General features: G+C 41.7%; 1 protein-coding gene across 2 annotated transcripts in view; it reads right to left on the bottom strand.

Moving 5' to 3' along the window:
- Positions 1-617: 617 nt before the first annotated feature.
- Positions 618-25,800, bottom strand: part of SMPDL3A (sphingomyelin phosphodiesterase acid like 3A) — a 137,113-nt gene continuing 111,930 nt past the window's right edge. The window contains exon 8 of one of the 2 annotated variants that reach the window (XM_069235409.1): positions 618-5,329. In XM_069235409.1, coding sequence (XP_069091510.1) covers positions 5,024-5,329 — 306 coding nt within the window. In that variant the 3' untranslated portion in view covers positions 618-5,023. Of the gene's footprint in view, positions 5,330-20,853; positions 21,009-25,800 lie in introns of those variants that run through there. The other variant, XM_069235410.1, reaches the window with a different exon arrangement.

Below are 25,800 nucleotides of genomic sequence, written 5' to 3'. Positions count from 1 at the left end.
TTTGCTGTAGTTTTCCACAGGTTGTAGCTCTTTTTGACACAAATTTAAAAATATTTATGCACATAGTCCTATATATTTCAGCAGATTTGAGCTGCATCTAATCATGGGACATGTATACTCCGTTAAAGGCACATTCTTAAAAAATAATATATGCAAGGTCATTATCTGAGCCAGACCACTAGATGGCCAAATAATGCATGGAATGCTTATTTAGAACAGGTTCATAGAGGAAACCAATGTACACTCAACTTACTTGTGCGTTTACGTTACAATAATGTTAATCACCATTTAGGTTCTTAATCTGCTTCTAAATATGTTTGCTTATTTGAACCAGAAGATAGTTCAGGAAAAGTAATATTGCTTGTTTTTCAGGACTAGATGTAGCTTGCTTACTTTTCCTACCAGGATATGGCAACTCATCCAAACATGGAGAAGGAATCTTTGTAAATGGGAAGTGGGAGAGGTTCAAAACCAGATAAACTCGATTTTACAAATCTTAGGACGATTTGCTGCAACCATCGTCGCCTCCTTATAATTTATCAGTGAGGAACCTTCATATTTGTTATGTAGGTCCGCACAAACCAATACAATCTAGAAATACAAAGGACATCATGGTGCAAAATTGCATCAATTTAATGCATTTCTTTTTCACAATAGGTTGTTTTGTTCATTTTGTGCATAACATTTTTACATTTGTTAAATTTGTTTCTTATGCAAATGTAGATTTACTCATGTAACTTTTTCATTTCATAGTTCGAGTTCCCATACAATGGAAAAAATAGGTGAAACTGTCACAATAAAAAAAGATCAAATTACAAGAAAAAAAATCAGAAAGGTTTAAAAAAACTAAAACCATTTATCTCCACAAAGTCAACTTATCCTGTAAAATTAAAGAGAACAATCACACCTTAAATTCTTCGACTCCTCCCCTCTGTGCAGATTGAACAACAATTTATTGCTAACAGATTGAAAATTTAAATTTACAAGTCAAAAATCGCAAGAACATTTTAAATCCTCAACCCAATCATAAAGAATGGATGGCCAAAGACATTTTGAACAATAATCAAATCATCTGGTTATGAAAGCTGTCTCTGGCTTGAACTCCACGTGCAAAAGTCATTTGCACATATGGTGTCTGCATGCATTTATTCTGCTGATTTTCCACATTCATAAGCAAAATGTAAAAATGGAGTTGTAGGTGTTCACAAGAGTTGTTAGGAAAATGCAATGCAAACTGGTGGACAGCAACACCAGCCATTATGAAGCTCGTTGTTATTTAAACTGCCTCTCCCACACTTAGTTACACTTCCAAACTTACATCCTATTGACTCAAATGTAACAGAAGCAGTAAGAGCTGAATGTGCACAGATGTTCCAAGTTTTGACATAGAATATTGGGATTGTTATTTGCCATTTGTGCAGCACACTGGTGCAGCACCACTGGTCTTGTCTCTTTGAGCTCTTTCCTTGCTCATTTTGTTGGAGGCCAGAACTGCCTGTCTTGTCTCAGTGATTGAAGTCCAGAATCTGCATGCTGTGTCTGACTTGCTGAAAGCTGTCGCCTTCAGGAATGATTGGAAGAGTGTGCAGCTGAAGAATAGCCTAGATGGAAGAGTATGGTATAGGAAAAGGGAAAAAAAAATGTTTGTACCCAATTCCCATCCTTAGACTTGCGAATGTGCAATCATACCATTTTGCAATTCAGTATCACTGCACCAATGTTCAGGGGATTATTATATGTACAGGACTCTGTGCCAGAGCTGAAGTAGGGCTCGCAGTAAAGTGACCAAGAAATGAATGTACCTGAACCAACGGCGTTGAAAGTCTATTCTAATGGAAAATACAGCACTCTCAGGCCCATATTTATACTTTTTGACACAAACTGCGTTTGTGCAGTTTTGCGTCAAAAAGTATAGCGCCGGCTTGCGCCGTTCCAGAACGCTACCCTGATGCCATAATAATGGAATGGCGCAATCCGGCGCAAAGGGTGAGTTAGCGTAGAAAAACAAATTACATAGGCCGGGTAGGGGTGGCGGTATGGGAGAACCAAAAAATGACGTTAGGCTGGTTACAGTAAAAAAAGATGACTCTAACTAGCCTAGTGTCATTTCTTGATGCAAAACCATCCATACCACATGACTCGTGTCTTACAAAAGACAGGAGTCATGCCCACAATCCCATTGGCCAGTACAGGGGACAAGGGTCCCCTGGGCATGGCCACTGCACCCTGTGCCATGTAGGGGGGCCCTGAAATGGGCACTTTAAACATTTTTTTTAAATACTCGCCTATACTTACTTGGGATGGGGTCCCCCATCCTGTGGTGTCCCACTGGTATGGGTAGTGGTGTTGCTGGGGTTTGGGGAGGGCGTCTGTGGGCTCTTTCCATGGTGTTTGACCATGGAAATGGGTCTACATGTCCCCTGGCTGCCCAGACCCAGGCGTTAAATAATGGCGCCGAGCGCCATTATTTAGGCACGCCTACCTCCCGTGCACCATTTGGCCTTAGAGTCATTTTTGGAAGGGAACGCCTACCTTGCATCTCATTGACCCAAGGTGGTTTCACGCATCCAGAAAATTACTTTAGCTCCAATATTTTGGCGCTAGACTATTCTAGCGTGAAAATATAAATACGGAGTTAAGTTTGCACTGAATTAGTGGTAAAAAAAAAATGCCGCTAATTCAGCGCAAACAGAGTATAAATCTGGGCCTCAGTATCTATATTACCATTACATAAACCCCTGTTCCAAAATGCTGGCGCCCAGTAATGTGTTCACAGTAGGTCAAAGTAACATATTGTTAATAAGCACCTTTCTAGCATTTGTTTGATGCAGTGCATGTTGCTGACTCACATCAGCAATAAGGGTGGCATTGCCTAAGGCACAATAATTCCCTTAAATCGTTGCATTTCTAGGCACATAATAATCTTTTTTTCCCAATTCTTCCTAGTTTTGGACTTTTCAGGCAGAAATGCTCATAGAAGAAGCTGATATAAGAGACCTGCTGCTATAACTTCATAATATAATGGTTTAATTAGGACACCGCTAGACCCCCTACCCTTTTCAATAAATTAAATTGTTTGCTGCTAATGCCTATTTGTCCTAAAATGCCCATTCACAACCTAACTTGTACTCTAGTGGAATTCAGTGTGAGTGCCATGCCGATTCTTGGCAAATGTGTTACTATTTCCTAATGACACCTTACCTCTTGTATGTACAGAAAATGCCTAATGTGTAGTCATTAATGACTGAAAATACCTGGCCCTGAGTGAAGACATGATGATTAATACATCCACGCCGAGCATTGCAGCCTTACAGTAAGCAGGATTAAGGGGTCTAAATGCCTCCATCTGATAACACTAAACATGTTCACAAAAACAATACAATTGTTTGTTTTACTGTGAAGTAACTTCAAAACCTGTGCTTGGGTCCCAATGCCACTTAATTTAAAGTAACACAATTAAGACAATATAGGGGTTAAACATGCTTAATAACTAGTTTAGATGGTACTTGGTCACAGTGGTGGTGGAGTCAGACATGGTAGTGGAGTTTGCATTACTGGAAGCAGAATTACAGGTTTTCATCACTCTGGTCACCAGAGAGCCTGTTGAGAACTGGCTACTACTGAGGTTCAGGCATTAGCAGAACCTAATCCTACTCTTGTCATATTAAAAGACTTAAAGGTAGTGACTCCAGGTGCATACAACACGTTCCCCTATGCCACATTGAACAGTGGTCCACATAACACAAGATCAAGTGCACAGTGGGTTCTCTGGCCAAAATATCATTTGCCGTGGGTACAGATGACTCCACTGAATTCAAACTGGAATTTGGGAAATCTATTTCTGTGAAAGGGAAGTCAGATAATCAAGTCAACCTCAGAACATCAAGTATGATGACTTTCTAAAAACAGCAAAGACAGCCTTTTTTTAAAGTAGAACAGTACAGTAACTAAAAACAAAATGGGGCCAATTCACAAAGGCATGTAAGAATACATAAAAGTACTGCTTTGCATACTCGTACACGCGTGCATAAATTGGCCACCAAAGGGAAGTTCAGGGAATAATCATATACAATTAGTACCACTGAATGAGACTGTGCCATATTTGCACTTTTAATAGGGAGTATGTAAAGGTGTACACTTTTGGTCCTACTTACTGTACTCATAAATGCTTTTGTGAGACAGCCCCTTTGTAACTCCTTATCAGCATGATATTAAGGCTACTTCTGCGGTGCTTAGAGTAATCTGAAAGGCCACTTTTTTCCTGTGTTTGCTAGTTCAGACTTATGGACCACATCAATAGTCTCAAAGAAATAAGGTAATGACAGAGGTAAAGGGAAATGAAGATGATTCATGTGAGTGAACACCACTCATTGGTAAAAAATAAATGCTGCTCGTGAAGGGGGGGAGCAGGGTGTAAATTTCAGAAACAAAAATGTACTGAATCATATAAGAGCTCATTTTGCAACACAAGCAAATCTGGTTAAGTAATCCTGAGTCTCATATTTTTCCTAGATTAACTCTACAAAGTCTACATAAATTACTAGGCATACGCTCCCAGCTTCCTAATGCTACCTAGTTTTCAGAAGGTTTTATTAAGGTGCATTTTACACTACTCTGTAAAACCCATTTTTATCTGCTTGGAAAGTGTGTTTACGAGGGACTCTTAACTACCAACCATTGCTAATGTGGCAGATCTCACTTGTAATATGGCGGGCAGGATATTCGCCCTGTTTGTTACAGAGTATCCTGTCCGCCCAACTCTAAATAAGATCCTAAACGTCTATCATAATTGCTATTAGCAGCTTACACCATCTAACTATATTTTGTGGTTTGTATTATGAAACATTACAGTTAGATTTCATTGTAAAGCCTCAGTCCTTAATTTCAAGTGTAATTTCGTATTAGAAAACTCAACTCTGTAAGAATCAAACATTACAAAATCCCTTTCAGCGACGGTTGCGTGGCAGAAACACATGCTTCCAGGTGAATCCAGAGCCCTTACTGGTTGCACTAGATGGCAGAGTCACAGCACTCCACGGTTGATACAACCAACATAGGAGGTCTCATCCAAGCACTGAATGGCGCACAGCTGGTTGATCTTGCATTGTTTGTTACAGCCGACATGGTCATCAAAACTCACAAGAAAGTGCTTGTAATACATTGCAAACTGCTGGCTGTGGGAGTCCGTGAATTTTTTGCTAAGGTCATAAAGATGTCCTGGCCGCAAATCATCAATGTCGTAAGCTTTCGTCATAAGATATTCTAGCTTCCAATGTGGTTCCTTTTTAATGTTGGCTTCTGTCAGGTTCAAATAATACTGCCAAATATCCTGAAACATTTAGAAATAATGGTATTATTAGTCAGACAGTGACAATTTCAGGTATCTCATCACAGTGGCTCGTCCTGTACCTACAACACAGCACCCATGCTTTGAGATTGATGTGACACCCTCTTGCCAACAATTCATCAGTCATGAGAAAGAGGATACTGTATGGAAAGAAGCAATTAAAGACTTGCAAAGTGTGGTTAAGCATGAAGTAGAACAACAAAAATGGCAAATATATCAGGATTCGTAAAGAGTCATTTATTCTAAATTCTTCAGACCGAAGCCTAGGATTAATGGGTGACCAACTCATAATGAGTGATGCTGGAGATCAGAAATGTACAAACCTGAAATAAAGCATCCCCACTATAAAATGTGTGTCATTTACACACAAAAGATGAATGATGTTAATACAATAACTCAGATAGGGCAGCTGTATGTGATCCCTGAGGAAAATACATTAGGTGAAGACCAGCTTTGAGAATCCTTTCCGAATATACGACGAAACAACGACTGCAAAAAAAAACTACTGCCTTAACAACGAGGTCGGCACAACGACCTCGTTGCTACTACTAATGATTTTACCACGAATGCCTTAACAACGATATTTCGTTGTAAAGGCATTCCTGATAAAATCATTAGCAATAGGCACCATTCACCCTACATCCCTCACCCCACCCCCCAACCCCACCCCAAAACCTAAAACCCCCTGACCCCCCACCCACTCCCCAAAACCAAAAACGCCCCACCCCCCGAAACCCACCCCAAAACTGAAAACCCCGTGACCCCCCACCCACTCCCCAAAACCAAAAACGCCCCACCCCCCAACCCCACCCTAAAACCTAAAACCCCCTGACCCCCCACCCACTCCCCAAAACCAAAAACGCCCCACCCCCACAACCCCACCCCAAAACCTAAAACCCCCTGACCCCCCACTCACTCCACAAAACCAAAAACGCCCCACCCCCCCAACCCCACCCCAAAACCTAAAACCCCATGACCCCCCACCCACTCCCCAAAAACGCCCCACCCCCCCAACCCCACCCCAAAACCTAAAACCCCCTGACCCCCCTCCCCCTCCCCAAAACCTAAACCCACCACTTACCTTTGCCAAGTCCCTTCTTTGTACCTTAACCACGCATGTTCGTTGTTCAGAACATACGTAGTTAAGGCACAAAAAAACGAAGTCGTGGTTAAAAAAAGCGTTGTTGCGCTTTCGTTAACCACGACCTTCGTAAAAAAAAAAGTCGTAAAAAAGGATGTTTCCCATCCTTTCCACCTAACCTGTTCACAAAAATATTCTGACATTAATGGCATTCACCAAGTTTTCAAATCCAATTCAATGGAAATCTTGTATCTCACATTTCAGCCAACAAAGCAGTTTTGCTCAAAAGATCAGTTAGATATTTATGTTCCTTTTCACTGCCATTCTCCCTCATTTGCTGCACTCTTCTCACTATTTTTACTTCATCTTCCCTTTTCTGGGGACTCCTACTTAAACTCACCCCTTCCTGCTTTTTCCCCCTCCTGTGCCTTCATTCCTGCACCCTTCTACTTATTTCCACCTGTCTTTTCTGTTTATTTTTGCTTCTTTTCGGAGGGGTAACTTCCCTCCGTATTCTATCTAACTGTCTCCTTTTTCCTGTTTTTCTTAGCTAAATTCCAGTGATTCTCATTTAACCCATTCCTTGATATTTATGAACTAAAGAGGATCTGTTATCTCACAACTTAGGTGTTTTTGTCCTCTTTCCAATCCTCCACTGCCACTGTGTAAAGTTACACAGGCTCTTTTTGCCACTGTTTACCATTTTTGCCCTCTCTACATTTAGGATGTCTTTCCAATCAAAAAAAGGCAGCAGCTTTTCTGTATTATTTTTTGTTACTTCTTGTCTGAAAAACAACAGTCTTTAACTCCCTCTTTTTTAATCAATCATTCAAAGTGTTGTTTTAAAAAAAAATATTTTTAGCATTGGGTCCATGGTTTTTTTCCATTTTTTCCATAATCTGATTTATTCGTAAAAATGGATTTTAGCACAGATTCAGTATTATCAAACTTTTTTAGTGAAATCGACATGGCTATCATCAATTTCAAATTCTCACAGTTCAATTACAACCTACTCCTTACATTCAATGCCGATTTACAATTTTCGAAAAGAAGAGAGAAATGCTAATACAGTTACCAGCCCAATAAAATACTATTCATATGGGTGCTAAGGTTTCTGAATGCCTTTTAGTACACTAAATGTGATAGGTATACAGAAATTACAAAATGTTACTTTTGTAGTTATTTTCCTACTGCCTAGGTGCAGCTGGTGCAGAACCAAAAACACAGGGAGGAGGGGGGCAAAGGGGAGAGAACTGATGGAGACTAAAAAATGTAGCCTAGGTTCTTCAAGTAACTCAGAACTAAAGGCACCTGGATAAGTAATACAAAGGTAATTGTGTTTTCAATTATATGTTTTGTAGGTAACAACATCCTTTGCTCATACCTATTAGGTTGAACTGGAATAAAAACTCTAAATCTTTTCTCCACAGTATCAGAGTTGGAACTGATGCTGAATATCAGACTATACCTACAGCTTTTAAATAAAGCTTGCTTCCGAAAGGCGAGGTTATGGGGGTGGGAGGAGAAATACATTACAGAATGTTATTTTGTTCATTCTACCCAGCTGTTTACCACTGTAGTGGATCTAACAAAAAGCTTTAATGTTGTATCCAAAACAGGGTTTCAACTGAGAAAAACTAGGTAGACTGCACCCTTCCAGTTTGCATGAAAGGATGGTTGATCTTTGATACTCTTACTATGGCATATTTCAAAGAGAATATTCCCAATGATCCCAAGGGATTAAAATTCAAAAGAAACTGTAATATAGGGCCTGATGCACTGACACTCAGGCAGGCAGCTGGTGAACTACTACAAATATTTTAGGGAAACACCATATACCCCAGCTCCCAGAAAAGAAGTGCTAATTTTATTTTGCTATTTGGTATTTTAATTTAAATACTCCAGATGATTAAGAATCTTTTCTTTTCCCTTTTTTGTGTGTTGTTTTCAATCCTAGGATTCCTTTCCATTTTATTAGTTAGTGCCTTTGTCTTTTCACTTTTTTAAGTTCCCAACATGCACTATCATAATTTGCTTTTAAAGCATGCAGCCTCTATTTTTCTATATTGTTGTATGGTCTGATACCTGTGGAAAGTAACTATATATGATTTTCTTTAGGACAAAGAAGTACTCAGCATTTTGTGGTATTCCATGACACCAATATTAAAGTATGCAAGATATTTTTCAGCTTTAAACATGTTGAGTGATTTAATGTCCCCCCTGTGTGTGCATTCTGTAATGCAGACAAAGTTGTGCGTCTAGGCTGGCGACGATGAATATTCACTAAACTATTCAACCCTGAAGGATTAAAAAAAGTTATTGCCTTCTATTTTGAATGTGTGCATACATGGATCCCAACATTAAATCAATGTGTCCAGCAAACCGCATAAACTTTGCACTATGCTTCTGGTTATGGTCTGTCACACTGAACAGGAACCAAATGGCCACTTTGGGCCGTAAGTGATTTCTTTATCATGACCTTTACAACCATGTGTTGGTTCGGTTTCTTAATGCCAAAACAATAGTCTTTTGAAGCCAGTGTCTTTGAAGATAGTAGAGTATAAACACTGTAGTAAATAGCAGAATTCCCAGTTTATACTGTCCAGTACAGTCTTGCGGTCTCAGAGCACTGAGTAACCGTTTCACAAGAACATATGGAGAATGCTAATGCTTTGAAGACCTTCCTCACAAACTATGCTCGATTTGAACCATAGAATGGGACCTTTTATTCACAGTTACAATGCTGTTCCAAGTAGGTGTTCTTCCCTGCTTCCGACCTGCCAGGAATCGTACATCTAGGTAAGCCAAAATAGAAGAACAAGCTAAAGATATTTTTGCTCAATCATAATCTAATGGTACAAGAAAGCAGAGTGGACTTGCCATTCTTCTACCTTACCTGATGTTGAAGGCCTACAGAGAAATTGTTCTTGCTTTTTAAGATCACTTAAAAGTAGCTTGCAGCAATACACTATAATAATTGTGTACAATAGGGGGCACAGTAAAAAATGACAATGTCAAAAGTATACATTCAAACTGAAAACATCCAGGTCCACTCAGATATCCTTTGGAAAATAACTAATATGTGCCCCAGAACAGGGCAAATGTTCATCCATATTTTCTCATAAGAGGTAGGGAGTTACGAATTATGCCTGCATACAAGGGGCTGGGTTCCATACACTCTCAGAGTTAGCCTAAATTTCAGTGGCAGTTTGCTGTTTACGACTGTGACATATACAGAGAAGAGCTCCTTAACCTCATAGTACCATTAAGTTTATCGTTCCCATGACGAAAGAGAGAGAAACTTAAGGCAAAAAGCTGCACTAAAGGTACATGCCACACATCAAAGCAAATGTCTAGAATAAGTGAACCTGTTGCTCAGAAGAGTATATTTTAGGACTGTAAACATCTGTCAAGAGAATGAGTCTTAACTACAGCATCTTTAACCCTCCGGGGATGACAACAGAGATTAGCCTTGATTGATGCTTGCAAGGAATACTTGCTATCTCAGCTACATATTTATATCGGCACTCAGACAATCAATAATAAATTGCAAGTCATAAACCAATTAGAGAAGCAAAATGTAAACCTCATAGGTAAAAGTGTATGCCTAGGAAGCGTAATACCGACAACATACAAGAACCTAATCATTCCCAAACACACATGGAGACCCTTTGGACAGGATGATTAGAAGATCTCCCCTTATACAAATGATCGATTATGAGGATGCAGTTGGTATGGCATGGATAAAACAAGGCAAAGGACTAAAGGCCTGATTACGAGTTTGGCGGTCGGACAAGCTGACCAACAAACTCTCACAGAAGATGCCATCGTCATACCGGTGGCGTCCGCCCCAAGAGTATTCCAATGTTTTATATTACGTATCCCTGACCAGGGGGAACAGTGCTAGGATAATGGTCTTGGATCCTTTAAGGGAGCTGAGGCCAATATCGTAGCACACCAGAACCATCAGAATGCACACTGTCTGCCAAGCAGACAGTGCACATTCTGATGGTGCTGGGGGGGGGCTGCATTGGCTTTTTGCCTCCTTGCAGGGGGCCCTGCACTGCCCAGGCATGCCTTGCGGCTGCTGGGAACAGTCAGGAGAGCGTTGAGGGTCCTGCGGAGCAGGGGGCTGGGCCATGGGGGCCGAACGAGGTGTACTCTCCATTCTGCTGCAACGCAGAGAGAGGGAGCTCGGCGGAGGCGGACCTGGAGAGTGCAAGATTGGATATCATTGCGGGCTGCCCTGCCGGGCCATACGAGTAAAAGTACGGTCCGGCGGCATCGGAGCAGCCCTCAGGGCAAAAGGGCACACGGAGGTGCGGATTGTGCAGCAGCAGACCTGCGGAGGCCCAGAGGTTGTGGGGGTCGGCGGGAGACGCACCGGGGGTCTTGCGGAGCTGTCAGCTAGACGGCAAGAACCGGATGAGGTGTGGTTTGAGATGCCCCCAACGGGTGAGGTGAGCAGTGCCAACCTGAGATGTGAGCCGGGATCGGTCGAGGTGTCCTAGTACGGGGGGTGCTGTCGCTGCTGTAAACGCTAAATGCAGAGACCCCTTAATGGTGCAGAGGCATCTTGAGATTGCTTTGGCTGCATGGGGGACTGATGCAGGCATGACTGGACCTGCCGCGACAACACACTGAAGACAGGGCTGCAGTGTGGACCCTGTGCATGCAGGGGTTGAGTTGCTACGATTGGATGCAGCAGATGCTATTTGGGCCCATGCACACACTGAACCACTATTGACTGGATGGGAGGAGCTGGTACCGAATGTGAGTTGAGAAAGCGAAGCGGGCGGCACGGACCAGACATTGTCCCCAACTAATACTACTCTCAAGCTACAAAACGGCCTATAGCGTGGATATACTGCACCAGAGGAGCTTGATACTGTGGGGTAGATCAGGCTGCCTTTTTCGCACGGCTCTGGTCTGGCCCTTGAGCGGCTGGCATTTCGTTAGGGAGTGCTCACTACGAGAAGTTAACACAAGTCGTAACAGATAGGTCCTGGTACCTCGCGGACGACTTTGGGTGGCCAGCCATGGGCCGTCAGCGAACTGGGGGGGCTGACACCTGTGCCTCACCGTAGAGGATCCCCCTGCGGTCGACAGCCACCATGGATGCTGCAGAACGACCCAGCACATTAGAGGACAAATTAGGTGCTGTACTTCTGGCCATTGATAACACGCGGACCTCCTTAGAGTCTAAAACTGACACGGTCTCCTCTGATCTAGGCCTCCTACATGCGGACCACAGGAAATTGGCTGATAGAGTGACAGTGATGGAACGAGATGCCGAGACGTTATCGGATGGGCTGCCGGCTGAATTTTATAAGGCCTACACAGTCCAACTGGACCCTCGGCTGCTCACTCTATACGAGGAGTTCTTGACAGTAACATGTTTGCCTAATACGTTGCGAGAGGCCATGTTTGTCTCCCTTCTTAAACTGCATAAGGACCCCGCTGATCTACATTCATATAGGCCGCTAGCGCTGTTAAACACAGATTATAAAATATTAACTAAGGTTATAGCTACATGTCTAGCCCTATTGGTGCCCTCCTTGATACAGGAGGATCAGAATGGCTTTGTGCCGGATCGTACAACGCCTCTAAATCTACATAGATTCTTTTGTGTCCTACGGTATGCTCCCCGACATTGGCCACGGGCGGATTACCTGGTGATTGACCTGGAAAAGGTGTTCGACTCGTTGGAGTGGCCCTACCTTTTTGCAGCCCTGCCAAAATACGGATTTGGCCCTCGCTTTATACAATTGGCGAATCTGCTGTACACATACCCATTGGCCCGTAACAGAATAGGACGCTTGGTTTCGTCCCCCATACAGGTCAGGAAAGGCACAAGGCAGGACTGCCCACTGTCCCAACTCCTTTTTGCTCTTGCTGTGGAGCCGTTGGCAGCTGCACTCCGCAAGGTGGGACGTGACTGGGGGATACCCCTGGGTGATGGGATACATGTGGTCTCTCTATATGCAGATGACCTTTTGGTGTACATTGGAGACCTAGTGAATTTTCCCAGTGACACCATTCCTCTGCTCGACGAACTTGCAAGGGTTTCTGGATTTCGAGTAAATTGGTCCGAGTCCTTTGTTCTCCCACTGTCACCTCTGACCTCTAAGGCAGACATCTATACCCACAGATATCATGTGGCAGCCTACCACACTTAGGCAATTATGGATACAGGTATACCATGCAGAGTCAGATATAATTGATGGGAACTTGATATGTACTGTGTCTAACTTGCGTCGTCAGATGGCATTTTGGAAACACATTGCCGTTGACGGTCATGGGCAGGGTGGCCCTTGTTAAAATGATAGTACTACCTCGACTATTATATTACTTTGCCAACCAACCTTTCTATATTCCAGCCTTTTTCCGGTCCATAGAACGAGAATGCGTAGTTTGATTTGGAACACATCCCGCTATAGAGTGGCCCTCACTAAGCTTTATGGCCCATTGAAACAGGGTGGTTTAGCACTACCAAATTTAGAAAACTACTATATAGCTGCGCAGTTGCAATGGGTGGCCCGTTGGCTATCATCGAAGCAACTGGCGGACACAGCCCTGGATCTTCAGGAGTGGTCACGGAGCAAGTTGCTACGCCTATTTCATCTTTGTACTAAAACTGCAGCGCCAGCCCCTCTACTACTGAATCTGGCATATTGTTTTTTCCGCAGCTGCTGTTACCTCACTATAGACACTGTGCCCTACGCACCAGCTATACCGTTGTTGGGAACACCACGGGCACATGTGAAATATTGGCAGCAGAACTAGCAGCTTGGCATGCAGTAGAAATATAAACACTAGCACCGATGGCAACCTCAATAATCATGACACATTGATGGAGGCCCTCGGACTGCATCCAGGGACCTTTATGTTGTACAACTGCCTCAAACAAACATTGCAACAAGCATGGAGAGACCTCACAGAAGAACCCCGGATGCACTACACACTGCAGTACCTGCATGTTTTTGGGGAAGGCGGACATTTAATACACTGGAAAGCGGACTCCCTGCGTTTCCATACGACTAGTCCACTTGTGCCCCTCCGATGGGAGTGGGAGGGAGACAGAAGGGAACTTTTTACAGACAGAAAATTGGTGACAATACTAGAGACCTCCACATATGTACCTCGAAATATGCGATTTCGCCTTATTCAATATTATGCGACACAGCGGGCATACCTTACCCCTGACAAGATTAATAAATATTTTAGCCATTTGGATGCGGCTTGTCAACGATGTCAACACTTAGGAGCGGACTTACTACACATAATGAGGTCATGTTCCGCCCTGATGCATTGTGTAGGCCGACCCATACTGTTGACATGGGAGGTGTGTATCCTGGGACTGTTTCCTAGGGGTAAAACATTGAAAGCAATGTCCTGTTTTTTGGATCTGGGGTTGTTCGTGGCCAAACACCTTATAACTCGTAGATGGCAATCATCTGAGCCACCAGTCTATGAAGCATGGATGCGTTCACTGGCTGTCTGGACAAGGGTGGCGTGCACAGCCCTCCAACGCGAGGAAGGGTTGGGACTATGAAAATATCCTCTTTTGCCGCGCAGTGGGAACTAATATTAACAGACTTGTACATGCCACTGACACTTGCCTCACTTGATTTTCCGGAAACTAGTGATGGAGTATTGTCAGCGTCTGCACTCGGTTCAACATACTAAAGAACTGTATATAGGACTAACACAAATGCACATTCTCCACAGATATGGGGATTCTGGTCTGATTGAGGGCTACCTGGTATAGATGTTTGGGAGTGATATGCTGAATGTTTACAAACTATACAACAATTTTACTGAATTCATGATATGGGTGCTCAGATTCACGTTGCAGTGACTTTGTTTTCCCCCCTTATGATTGTTATGACATGTTAACGATAATCCCCAGATGGGTCAGATGTATTATGACTATGCAATATGTTGTGTTAACATATAAAACAAAAAAGAAAATAAAAAACATTAATTTTAATTTATATTATCTTTTTCTTTTTTTATATATATACTAATACTGTATAACAAGTATATATATATATATATATATATAAAATAAATGAATTAAAAATGTAACAAACTGCAAAGAAAATAAAAATAGTTCCAATTTAATTATACATAAAAAATTAATAGATAAAAATAAGTTTTACTTAACATGTTAAAAATTACGTAAATATATATAATAAAATTAAATACACAAACATAGATTTACTATTCCCACTCCAGTATGTGCAACAGTAGGGAAAGCGTTGGACGCAAAAAGAGGAAAGTGTCAGACTCAGGAATGGTACATTTTACTATTTCCACTCCAGTCTGTGCAACAGTAGAGAAAGTGCTGGACACTGGAGGGGTGACATTTACTATTTCCACTCGAGCCTGTGTAATAATAGGGAAAGTATTGGACGTAGGATAGGTGAAATTTACCTTTCCAACTCTAGTCGGTGCAACAGTAGGGAAGTCGTTGGGATAAGGAGGGGTAAAATTTAGTACACCTACTCCAGTTGGTGCAACAATAGTGAAAGTGTTGGGTTAGGAGGGGTAAAATGTACTATTTCTACTCCAGTCTATGCAACAGTAGGGAAGGTTTTGTACTCCGGATGGATTAAATGTACTATTCCCACTCCAGTTGGTGCAACAGTAGGGAAAGCATTGGACTCAGGAGATGTAGAAATTTACTATTTCCACTCCAGTGTGTGCACAGTAGAGAAAGTGTTGTACTAAAGTGATGTCAAATGTACTATTCCCACTCCAGCGTGTGCAACAGTAGGGAAAGCGTTGGACTCGGGAGGGGTAAAATTTACTATTCCCACTCTAGTCCAGTGGTGGCTGGTGAAATTTGAAAGTGGTGGCGCATAAAACCATTGAATGAATTGAAGGGTGAACGAGGCCAGTGTTTATGGGATGAGGCTTCGGGGAGCTCTCCCCTGAACATTTTGAAAATTGGTGTATTTTGGTGCAATTTTCAACAATCTTTCTGTGATTAATGGACCAAAAATAGAGTTCTTGTATTCAGGGAGATAATAGGATAAAAAAGACAGTGCCAAGTTGCTCTTTTATATGATATTGTTGGCTAGAAGAGAGATTTGCAGGAAATGGATTAGCCCGGTGCCCCCGACAATTGTGGAATGGAAAGACTCACTAATATATAATCTAGTATGCGATACTAAAGAGAGAGGGATAGGGGAGAAGAGTTCTGGGTTTTGGGAGCCGTTAATTAACTGGTTTGCAAAGTAGCAAGTTGGTCCTATGATTACATACTTAGAAGTCCAAAGGAACGAGTTGCTCAGCGTTCCAGAGGGTTACCCAGCCCAGAGATGGTCTGATAGTCTTATTCGTTGATCCACATAGGCGTTCTATCCGTTAGACGTTTCAGACCATGGGACTGAAAGAATGAGGAAAAAAAAAAAAAAAAAGAGTTCTTATACTGGCTTCAGCCTGCCACCCTTCCTCTACCCAGGATGTGGCGTTACAGCCAGAGCTGCCAACTTAGGAACTGGGGACCCAGGTTTCATTCTCAGCATGAATATCCTGTGATTCTGAGCAAATCGCTTAGGGCCTGATTTAGAATTTGACGGACAGGTTAATCTGTCACAAAAGTGATAGATATCCAGTCCACTGTATTACGATCTCCACAGGCTGTAATGGGATCGTGATACAGCGGACGGAATATCCATCACGTTTATGACTGAGAAACCCCTCCGCCAAACTCTAAATCAGGTCCTTAATCTCATCTGCTTATAAAAAAAAATTATGTGGCCATATGTAATGTAATTGGTGCTTAATAAAGCTCTGAATTACTTTGGTTCACGTTTACGCTATACAAAAACTGCACAAAGAGCTTAAAAACAAACCCATAACATAATGAAAGACAAATGGATAATTATTTAATGGCTGATTTGTACAAAGTGAAACCAAAACATATTGGTAAATCATAAGTACCTTAGTTAAATTGTGTGACCCTGGGCAAATACTTTATTTCACCAAAAATCAATTTTCTTCATTATCACGTATGAAAGTGCTTTTAAATATTTGAGTTCAGAATATCAGTTGTAATAATGGTGAGGCTAAAAAAAAACAAATTTTCCATAAGTTTAAATTAAATGTAAAAGGTTGGTACTCAGTGGCACATGCACTATAATACATTATGAAAGTCTATTAGTTTATATACTGCAGAGGTCTGTGTGTAACCAGAGCCACAGAACTAAATCTTGGCTGCTGCAGTGAAGAATAGTGACTTGTGTATTTTTACTGCTACGAGGCCAGTGTGAATATGGAAATAAAGTTTCATTACACACAGTAAAAAATTGAGTGCTAGGCAAAAGGTTTTAAGATCATGGGCCTCATTAAGAGGCTGGTGGTCTTGAGACCAACAGCCTCGCGGTGGCGGTCAGGTCCGCCGCTGCTGTGGCAGTCCGACCGCCACATTAAGATCCTGGCATTTAGACCGCCAGCACCGAAGGGATCCATTATCCTGATGGGCTGGCGGTGGCGGAGATCACAATCAGCCAGGGCAGCACTGCATGCAGCACCGCCCTGATGATTACTACCTCTTTCTCTGCCAGCCTTTTCATGGCGATTTACCGCCATGAAAAGGCTGGCAGAGAACAGGTACAGGGGGCCCCCTGCACTGCCCATGCACTTTGCCGGGGCACGCAGGTGTCCCCCTGCCCAGCACCATCGTAATGTTCACTGTCTGCTGTGCAGAGAGTGAACATTGCAAAGGTGTTTGTGCACCCTGTGGTGTCAGCATTGCTGCTGACTCGATTACAAGCCGGCGACAATGCTGCTGCCTGTGTCTTGCTGGGCTGCCGGGCGGAAACCAAGGTTTCCACCCGCCAGCCCAGCGGGAAACTCTTAATGGGTCTGGTGGCCAGTGTGGCGGCAACCTCCCCATCGGAATTTCGGGGGACGGTTCAAACCATACACCGAACTCCCAATGAGGCCCCAAATGTTGATTACAAAATATAGATTTTAGTAATATAGAGACTGTATTTAATGCAATTTGTTTACATAACTGCCCCTTCAACACCTCATCAGAACTAGTAAATAGCACTATATATCTACAATTACAATTAAAAGCATGCACTTCACAACTAAATTGTTAACTCTTTGAACTGCAGCTCAAAAACAATAAATCTTTGCCATCACAAACCTTCGAATAATTCCATCAATAAAAGGGGCTCCCGAGCATTCTTTACAGTTGTAGATTGCCCTTAACTTTTGCAGATTAACTCGTAGTGCACATTTACATTTCTTTCACGCAGACACCCTGGCAGGAAGGCTTAATTAGCTTTTGCCCAGCTTCCGTTTCTGAGCTCAGGAGACTCACAGAATGTAAGGCACCGTAAATTGAATCGTTTAATTTAAACTATTGGAATTAAGCGTGTGTTGTCTCTGCTGCTGCTACTACTACAGGGAAGGGGACAGGAGAGAAAATAGCCTTTAAAGGAGAAAGCGACAGGCAAAGGAGACTAGGGAAAAGTAAGAAGGAAGCGAGGAACAGGTTAAAGGGAAGTAAAGTGAAGCCAGACAGCAAGAAGAGATAAGAACACTCATCTTAGTAGTTTTCAGATGTCACAGGAACAGTCCACGAAGCTTCCAAGGAGGCCCAGCTGCAGCTCGTGAAATTGCCTTTGCTGGGAAGCTCTAAACAGAATACACGAGTTGCAGAAGCATGCACAGTGCAACTGTTTCGGGCACATGACCATCTTCCTAATGCTGGAAGCCCTCCCTTTCCAAGTCGTCACCCTGTGATGACTTGGGAAAGGGAGGGGTCATTAGGTAAAAGGCAGCTTGTGATAGCATCCCTGGGAGTACAGGGGTGATTCTGTACATGCCCAGGGCTGCTTCAGAATATTACGCTTTTAAGAGTTATCTGTGTGTGGTCCTGGAGGACCACATTGATTGCAGAATTGCTCTGACAGCTTGTCAGCCCTTACTGCTTACATTTTCACTGCTACCAATAGACACATGCGCACTAGGGCATGTGTCTGATTAAAACTGCCTGACGTTTGTTTTGCAGAATAGACTAGGCAGGCTAAAGCAGTGACTGCTTTTAGCATAATTTAAATAGGATGCAATAACCATCCATCACATTTAACTGTATGGGCATAGCCCCTCTGCCCACCCCCAGAGACTGACGCTGCTCCAGTCAATGCAACAGTAGAGAGAGGGTTGGACACCGGAGAGGTAAAATTTACTACTCTGACTCCAGTGTGTGCAACAGTAGTTAAAGCATTGGACTAAGGAGAGGTGAAATGTACTATTCCCACTCCAGTCGGTGCAAAAGTAGGGAAAGCGTTTGGACCCTGGAGGGGTACAATTTACTATTTCCACTCCAGTGTGTGCAAAAGTAGGGAAGGTGTTGGACTCAGGAGGGGGTAAAATGTACTATTCCCACTCCATTCAATTCAACAGTAGAGAGAGAGCAATTCACTTTAAACAAATAACATATTTTAACAACTCTATTAAATACCTAAAAATATAACATTCTAAATATTAAAAGTATGTGTACATTTGAACAAAAATAAAACAAATTACATACTTATTGCAATTTGTACTAATTATTATCAATTAAAACAAATATGTATATTATGTAATGGAAATAAAAAAGTATAACACAACATATTGACAAAAAACATTTTTTTTAACAAATGAATAAATAATTTTTCATTTATGATTACTTAAATACCTTCCCACCTTATTACTATACAAACTAAACAACACACACCAAAAAATATAACTTTACAAATATAATTTCACAATTAACATAATTATACATTAAAAAATTAACAATTATTTATCAATAAATTATTTCTTAAAATATCTTCCCACCCTTGACCACTACAAATCCAACAACGCACTCCTAAAATATAATTAGGACTCAAAATATATCTTAATTACACAATTAACATTAAAAAAAATCAAGAAATAATTAATATTAATTAAAAATTAATTATTAATGAATTTAAATTATTCAACTTCCCACCCTTTACCCCTACAAACCCCAAAACCTGCATGTACAATATAACTAAAAAAATAATTACACATTTTGCATAAATAATTATCAATTACATAATTAATACTAATAAAACATTAATTATGAATTAATTATAATTAACTTCTCACCCTTTACCCCTAAAAACCCCACCAACAGCAGCTAAAACATAACTTGACAAATAAATTACTTACACAAGTTACATAATTATCAATTAAATAATTAATAATTAAAATTAGTATTTAGTAATTAATAATAAATAACGCCCCTATACATCCCACAAAGTGCACCTACAACATAACTTAAGAAATTAATTAGTTACACAATTTACATAATCAATTAAATAAATTGTAATAACTAAAATTATTTAATCAATTAATTATAATCAATTTACTTCCTACCCTGTACCCCTACAAACTCCACAATGCATTACAACTCTAAAAATTACAGTTAATTAAATTAAATTTAAAAACAACTAAAAATGTCCAAACAATATTAAAAAACATTAACAATTATGCAAACAATTTATAACATAAACATATACAAAAATACATAAAAATAATTAAAAAACAATATTTTTTACAGTGATATTTTTGTAAACGATATTAACAACATATTTTAACATCAATATTACTTACCTTAGAAAATCAATATTTTTGTCAACGATATTCCTGTATCACGATATTTGTGTATCACAATATTAATAGCTCAATATTTGTGTGCCTCGATATTTTTATCTCAGTATTTTGTCCGAATACCGTTGAAGGTGGCATAGACAATCAAGAAATTGGAGATTTAATGAAGCTACCTTTCTGTTGGAACCCAGAGCATCTCTGTCCCAAAGTCGTTTCTTATTCTTTCCACAAGGCACATGCTTATTAGCAGTTATTTTAAGTGTCATATTAAACCACGTGTGCTAGCCTACACTTGCTGCATTAAGAGAAGTGTATAAAAGAAAATCCAATATGAAGTGAATTTAACATAGTATGCTCCAATAGTTCAGATTGTGAAGCTCTGATTTTGCACTATAAGTATTTTTGCTGCCTGCAATATTTTTGGATTAGACATATATTAGATTTTAGTGGGCTTCTCACTGTTCATTTTCTTCCACAATAGTTTTACCACCCTCAATACAAATGTATAAATACCAATAAAATGGGAAAACAAAGATAAATGCAGGCAGAAATGTAAAAAAGTCATACGATAAAACCTGTTTCCCAAATTATATTGTACCATTTGTAGTAGTGAGCCATCCTGAGGAGTACTGAAAGCTGCTGTTAATAATGAAAAATTTCCTAGCTAACGAGAAGGAAAGTTTCAATTCTATTAAGGACACGGAGGCAAGGATTATGCATTACTTTATTCACTTTATTTGAACAGCATATTCAAAGGATAACGTAATAAAGTCAAAAACACAAAGACTACAAGTCCCATGAGTCCATTGTGTAGAGAATGCCACAGTCCAATCACAGTACAGCACAGCATTTAAATATGAATGACGTCCCTTCCTGTTCCTCACTGGAGGAAGTTAAAGGTGAAAGTCGGTTAATCCAATCCTTGAAAATTGTCTGCGTAAGTGAAAATAATTATAAACACGTTATCTGATTCTTCATCACAATGATAAGTGTCGTCACAGAAAAAACACAATGTTGTAGGCAAGATAAGCAAACATAAGAGAAGGACAAGCACCAAATTAAATGTGCGGCATCATTAACAATTTTAAGCATGAATAGGATAACAATAACAGTTACTTACTTGTGGTAAAGCAAAGCGACAGTAGCCGGGAGGGAGAGGCTACGAAGATGAAAGCCTGGGTGGGATAATTCTCGGCTCTGTGTCCTTATTAGAATTGAAACTTTCCTTCTCGTTAGCTAGGAAATTTTTCATTCTGTGTCAAGACCGGAGGTGAGGATTATGCATGTTTAAAGCTTACTGACAACTAGAGATGCAGGTTCTAGGATAGGTTTAAAATAGAACATTTTGAAGGTGGATTCGGAAGACCAATCCGCTGCATTCATAATATCTTCAAGCCTACCACCTACCTGAATGGCTTTAGAAGCCATTGCACCTCTGGTGGAATGAGCTCCGAATCTACGTATGTCAATACCTGCCTCAGTCGTGATCCATCTAACCCATCTAGCAATAGTAGGAGATGAAACAGCTTTAAAGGGTTTCTGCAAGGCAATAAGAAGTTGACTCTCACCTGCGGGTCTGACGTCCAAAGTCATGTTCTCATATGCCTTAATACAGTTTACAACACATAATTTTTGATGATCGGGAAAAGCGGGATAAGAAACCACTCTGATATTGGTTTTGGTTCTTCTAGATATAGTAAAAGTTACACCCTCTGGAGTAAAGGTTCTAGCTGAGAGATCTAGGGCTCTAACATCCGATACTCTTTTACAAGAAATAAGACAGAGATGGATCGCTAAGTTAGCCGAAATTTGCTTACGAGATAGAAGATGGTTGTCATGCCAATGGGAGAGGAAATTTAAAATAACATTCACATCCCATAGACCCGAATATCTGGGTTCAGGGGGTTTAGAAAGGCGAATGCCCTTCATAAGTTTACAAACCCATGGATGTTCACCCACTGGTTTCTTGTTAATGGCAACATGACCTGCTGAAATAGCTGACCTAAAGGTGTTAATGGTACGATAAGCGAGGCCAGAGTGGGCAAGTTCTGCTAAGAAATGTAAGATATACGTAAGTTGTGCCCCCAAGGGATCAATAGATTTCGTCATACACCAACGATTCCATCTGTTCCATGCCAGTCTGTATGTTTTGGTGGTACTAGAGGACCAGGCCTGTTGGATGAAGTCATTAGCTTCCTTAGAAAGGAGTCTGTTTTTCCAGCGTCCCCCGAAATCCTCCATGCCATGAGGAGAAGATGGCCTTGGAGAACCAACGGGTGAGGAGATCCCTGGTGATCGAGAAGGATTGAAGGGAATGACGGTAAGCGAATTGGAAGTTCCCAAGACAGTTCCATGAGGGTCTGAAACCAAGCCTGAGATTTCCAAATTTGAGTCACTAGAATTAAGGACGCCATTTGACGTTTTACCTGAGCTGCTACTCTGGGAATCATTATGAAGGGGGGAAAGGCATAGGGAAGGCTCTTTGACCAATCTTGGAGGAAGGCATTTATCACTACTGCTTCCGGATCCGGTCTCCAGCTGACATATCTCGTCAGTTGGTGATTGAGACGGAACGCAAAAAGATCCAGATCGCAAGGACCCATCTGTCCATCAGGGCTTGAAAAACCTGTGGATTTAATTTCCAATCGGTGCTGTCCGTGAAGTTCCTGGAGTTCCAATCTGACACTATGTTCTTGGTCCCTGGAAGATACTCTGCCACTACTGAGATCTGTTTTTGAAGGCCATAATGCCAGAAATCCTTCGCTATTTCGGAGAGGGCCCTGGAGGCGATTTATATATTGGACAGCGGATATGTTGTCCATCCTCAGAAGAATGGTGCAGCACCCTTTTTCCCTTGTGAGGGACTTGATTGCAAAAGATCCCACCAGGAGGACGATACAATTGATATGGAGAGAGAGTTCCTCCTGTGACCATCTGCCTCCCATGGAGACTGTCCCACATCTGGCTCCCCATCCCAGATGAATGGTGTCCGATTCTATAGTCATGTCTGGGGCTGTGCCGAAAATCGCCGTGCCATTCCAGGCTTCCATGTGGTCTATCCACCATTGGAGTTCCATTCTGGCCTCTGGAGATAAAGAAATCATCTCTGAATAAGTAAGACCCCTTCTGAGATGAGATGCTTTTAATCTCTGCAATGCACTATAGTGAAGAGGACCGGGAAAGATGGCCTGGATTGAAGAGGATAGGAGTCCCACAATCCTGGCCAATTAACTAAGTGAAATTCTGTCCCTTCTGAGGACCTTGCTGAGTTCTTTCGGAACCTTAGAAAGTTTGGATAATGGAAGGCTGAGAGACGCTGTGACAGAATCTATAAGGAAACCTGGAAATACTATTTTCTGAGTTGGAATTAACTCCGATTTGGATTCGTTGATCACAAACCCCAGATTGTGAAGGAGAGCAATAGTTATGCTCAGATTGGATTTGAGCTGGGAGAAGAACTGATCCTTCATAAGAATATCGTCCAGGTAAATTATCATCTTTACTCCCCTGGTACGAAGAAATTCTACAACAGGTTTCATAAGTTTGGGAAACACCAAGGGGCTGAGGAGAGGCCGAAAGGGAGAGTTTGGAACTCGTAAATCGGATCTTTCCATGACAATTGAAGAAATCTCCGATGAGGGGAAAAAATGGGGACTGAAAGGTAAGCATCCTTGAGATCCAGTCAGATCATCTAATCTTTTGGAAGTAGAATGTCCCTCAATAAATGAATGCCTTCTATTTTGAAGAGCCGATAAACTAGCCATTCGTTGAAATCTCTCAAATGTATTACCGGACGAAAACCCTTTTCTTTCTTTTCCACTAGAAAAATGTTGCTTAAAAACCCTTGTGGATGAACGGTTGATCTCCAAATGGCTTTTTTGAATAGGAGATCCTGTACTTCCAGATCTATGAGGTTCATCTCGTGAGATGGGAAAACTAAAGGTCTGGGCCGCGATTGCTGAATTGGAGTACCGAAGAACTCTATATGAAAACCTCGAACCATTTGAAGGATCCAAGGATCCCTTGTAATCATATTCCAATTTTGAGCAAATCTGCAAAGCCGTCCCCCCAACTCTGGAGGGGAAGAAGGGATAATGCTTACCAGAAGCTCCTCCCGGTGCGTTAGCTCCTCCTCTGATGCGATTGCCTTTGGCTTTGCCAGAACCTCGGGAGGGGCAGAATGTTCCTTGTCGACCATCATTCCAGCCGTTGTTCCTCTTTGGGTATCCTCTAGAGGGGCCTTGGTGGTAAATGCGGCCGTAGGAGTGACCCCTTCTTCGTCCGGCCCCAGTAAAAACTTTAGCAGGAAAAATCTTTTTGATGGAAGTTTGAGCTTTGTCTAAAGCCGAAAAGGTTGCTACAAATTTACCCAGTTCCTTAACAAAAAGCTCCCCAAAGAGGTTTCCCTTGGCAATAGCTCCTGCACTCCGAAGTGGCTAACTCGCCCAACTTAGGATCAATTTTAATAAGCAGGGATCTTCTGCGTTCTGCCGCCAGAGCACAGTTGGCGTTACCTAGGAGACAAATCGCTCTGAGCCCAACCGGCAATAATCTCAACTGAGAGAGAGGTACCAGAATGTTTAGCTTGCTCCGCCAGCTGGATAATCTGCGTAAGCGGTCCCACTACATTTAGTGTTTCTCCAAGATCTGTCTATACCCTTCTTAGGATCCTTCATATACTTGCTAAAAAAAGGTGCACAGTTTAGGGTCGATAATGGGAGTGAGAGCTACCTTGCCGGGTAAAGAGGGTCTAGGACATTCTGTCCTAAGTTTAGCTCTGACCTCTTTTTCTAAAGGCTGACAAATTTTATCTGCCACATAATCTGCCACTTTAGTGTCAAGGACCCATTCAGAAGTCCTGGGATGGTAGATTTCTGAAGGATTAAACATATCCGAATCCTCCTCAGGGGAGTCTGGGGAAACAGGGTTAGAATGCCAAGGCCTACCCTTTTTGTGATCCTCATCTGAGGATAGATCATCATCGGAATCACCCTCCCCTCCAAGGGGAAACCCTAATAAAGGGTTTAAATTTTTTGCGACAAAGTCGCTGGTTTCTCCGGAGTTATCTTCCTCCCAGAAGGGTACATTTTTAAGCATGCGCGCACTCTTATGGAAGGTTTCAGTAGTTGAACTGGATCAGCAAAAAAACCTGGAATGCTCTTTGCGAACTTATCAACCTGCTCCCTAAGAGGTGCAAGCACATTTGAAATAGCGAAAGAGAGCGCTTGACTCACCTCTGGGGGAAGACGTTGGGGAGGCCAATCTTGTTATGCATCCTGAAAAGGAGCGGATTCATGACCAGCAGATTGGTCCATTATAAGGGTGAGAGCACCAAACTCAATAGGAGTATTGAAGAAAAAAATTTAAATGATCTATTCTCCTCTTTTTTTTTTTTTTTATTATATTTTAAAAAATGTAAAAATATATATGCACCCCAAATATAGAAAGGGAAGCCCCCTCGCAGGTGCTCAAGAAACAAAAATAGGAAGAATATATAAATATTGCCACTAGATGGTGCAATTTGTTTATAACTGCCAAGCAGGAGCTTAAATGCGAGGGTTGGTTCAGGCAGTGAAACGCGTCAGCGTCAGTGCCGAAACGTGCGTCGCGTTCAGCTGAGGCACTCTGTGGGAGCCGCCTCAGGCAAACAGCTGACGCGCCTCACAGCTCGGGACAGAGCGCGCGCGTCTCTGCCCGGCTGCGACGAAGTTAATAAATGAAAAGA

The sequence above is a fragment of the Pleurodeles waltl genome, chromosome 5 (genome assembly GCF_031143425.1).
Source record: "Pleurodeles waltl isolate 20211129_DDA chromosome 5, aPleWal1.hap1.20221129, whole genome shotgun sequence".
In the NCBI taxonomy this organism is placed as follows: domain Eukaryota; kingdom Metazoa; phylum Chordata; class Amphibia; order Caudata; family Salamandridae; genus Pleurodeles; species Pleurodeles waltl.
The sequence above is the reverse complement of the archived record's forward strand: the minus strand, read 5'-3'. Positions and strand labels throughout refer to the sequence as shown.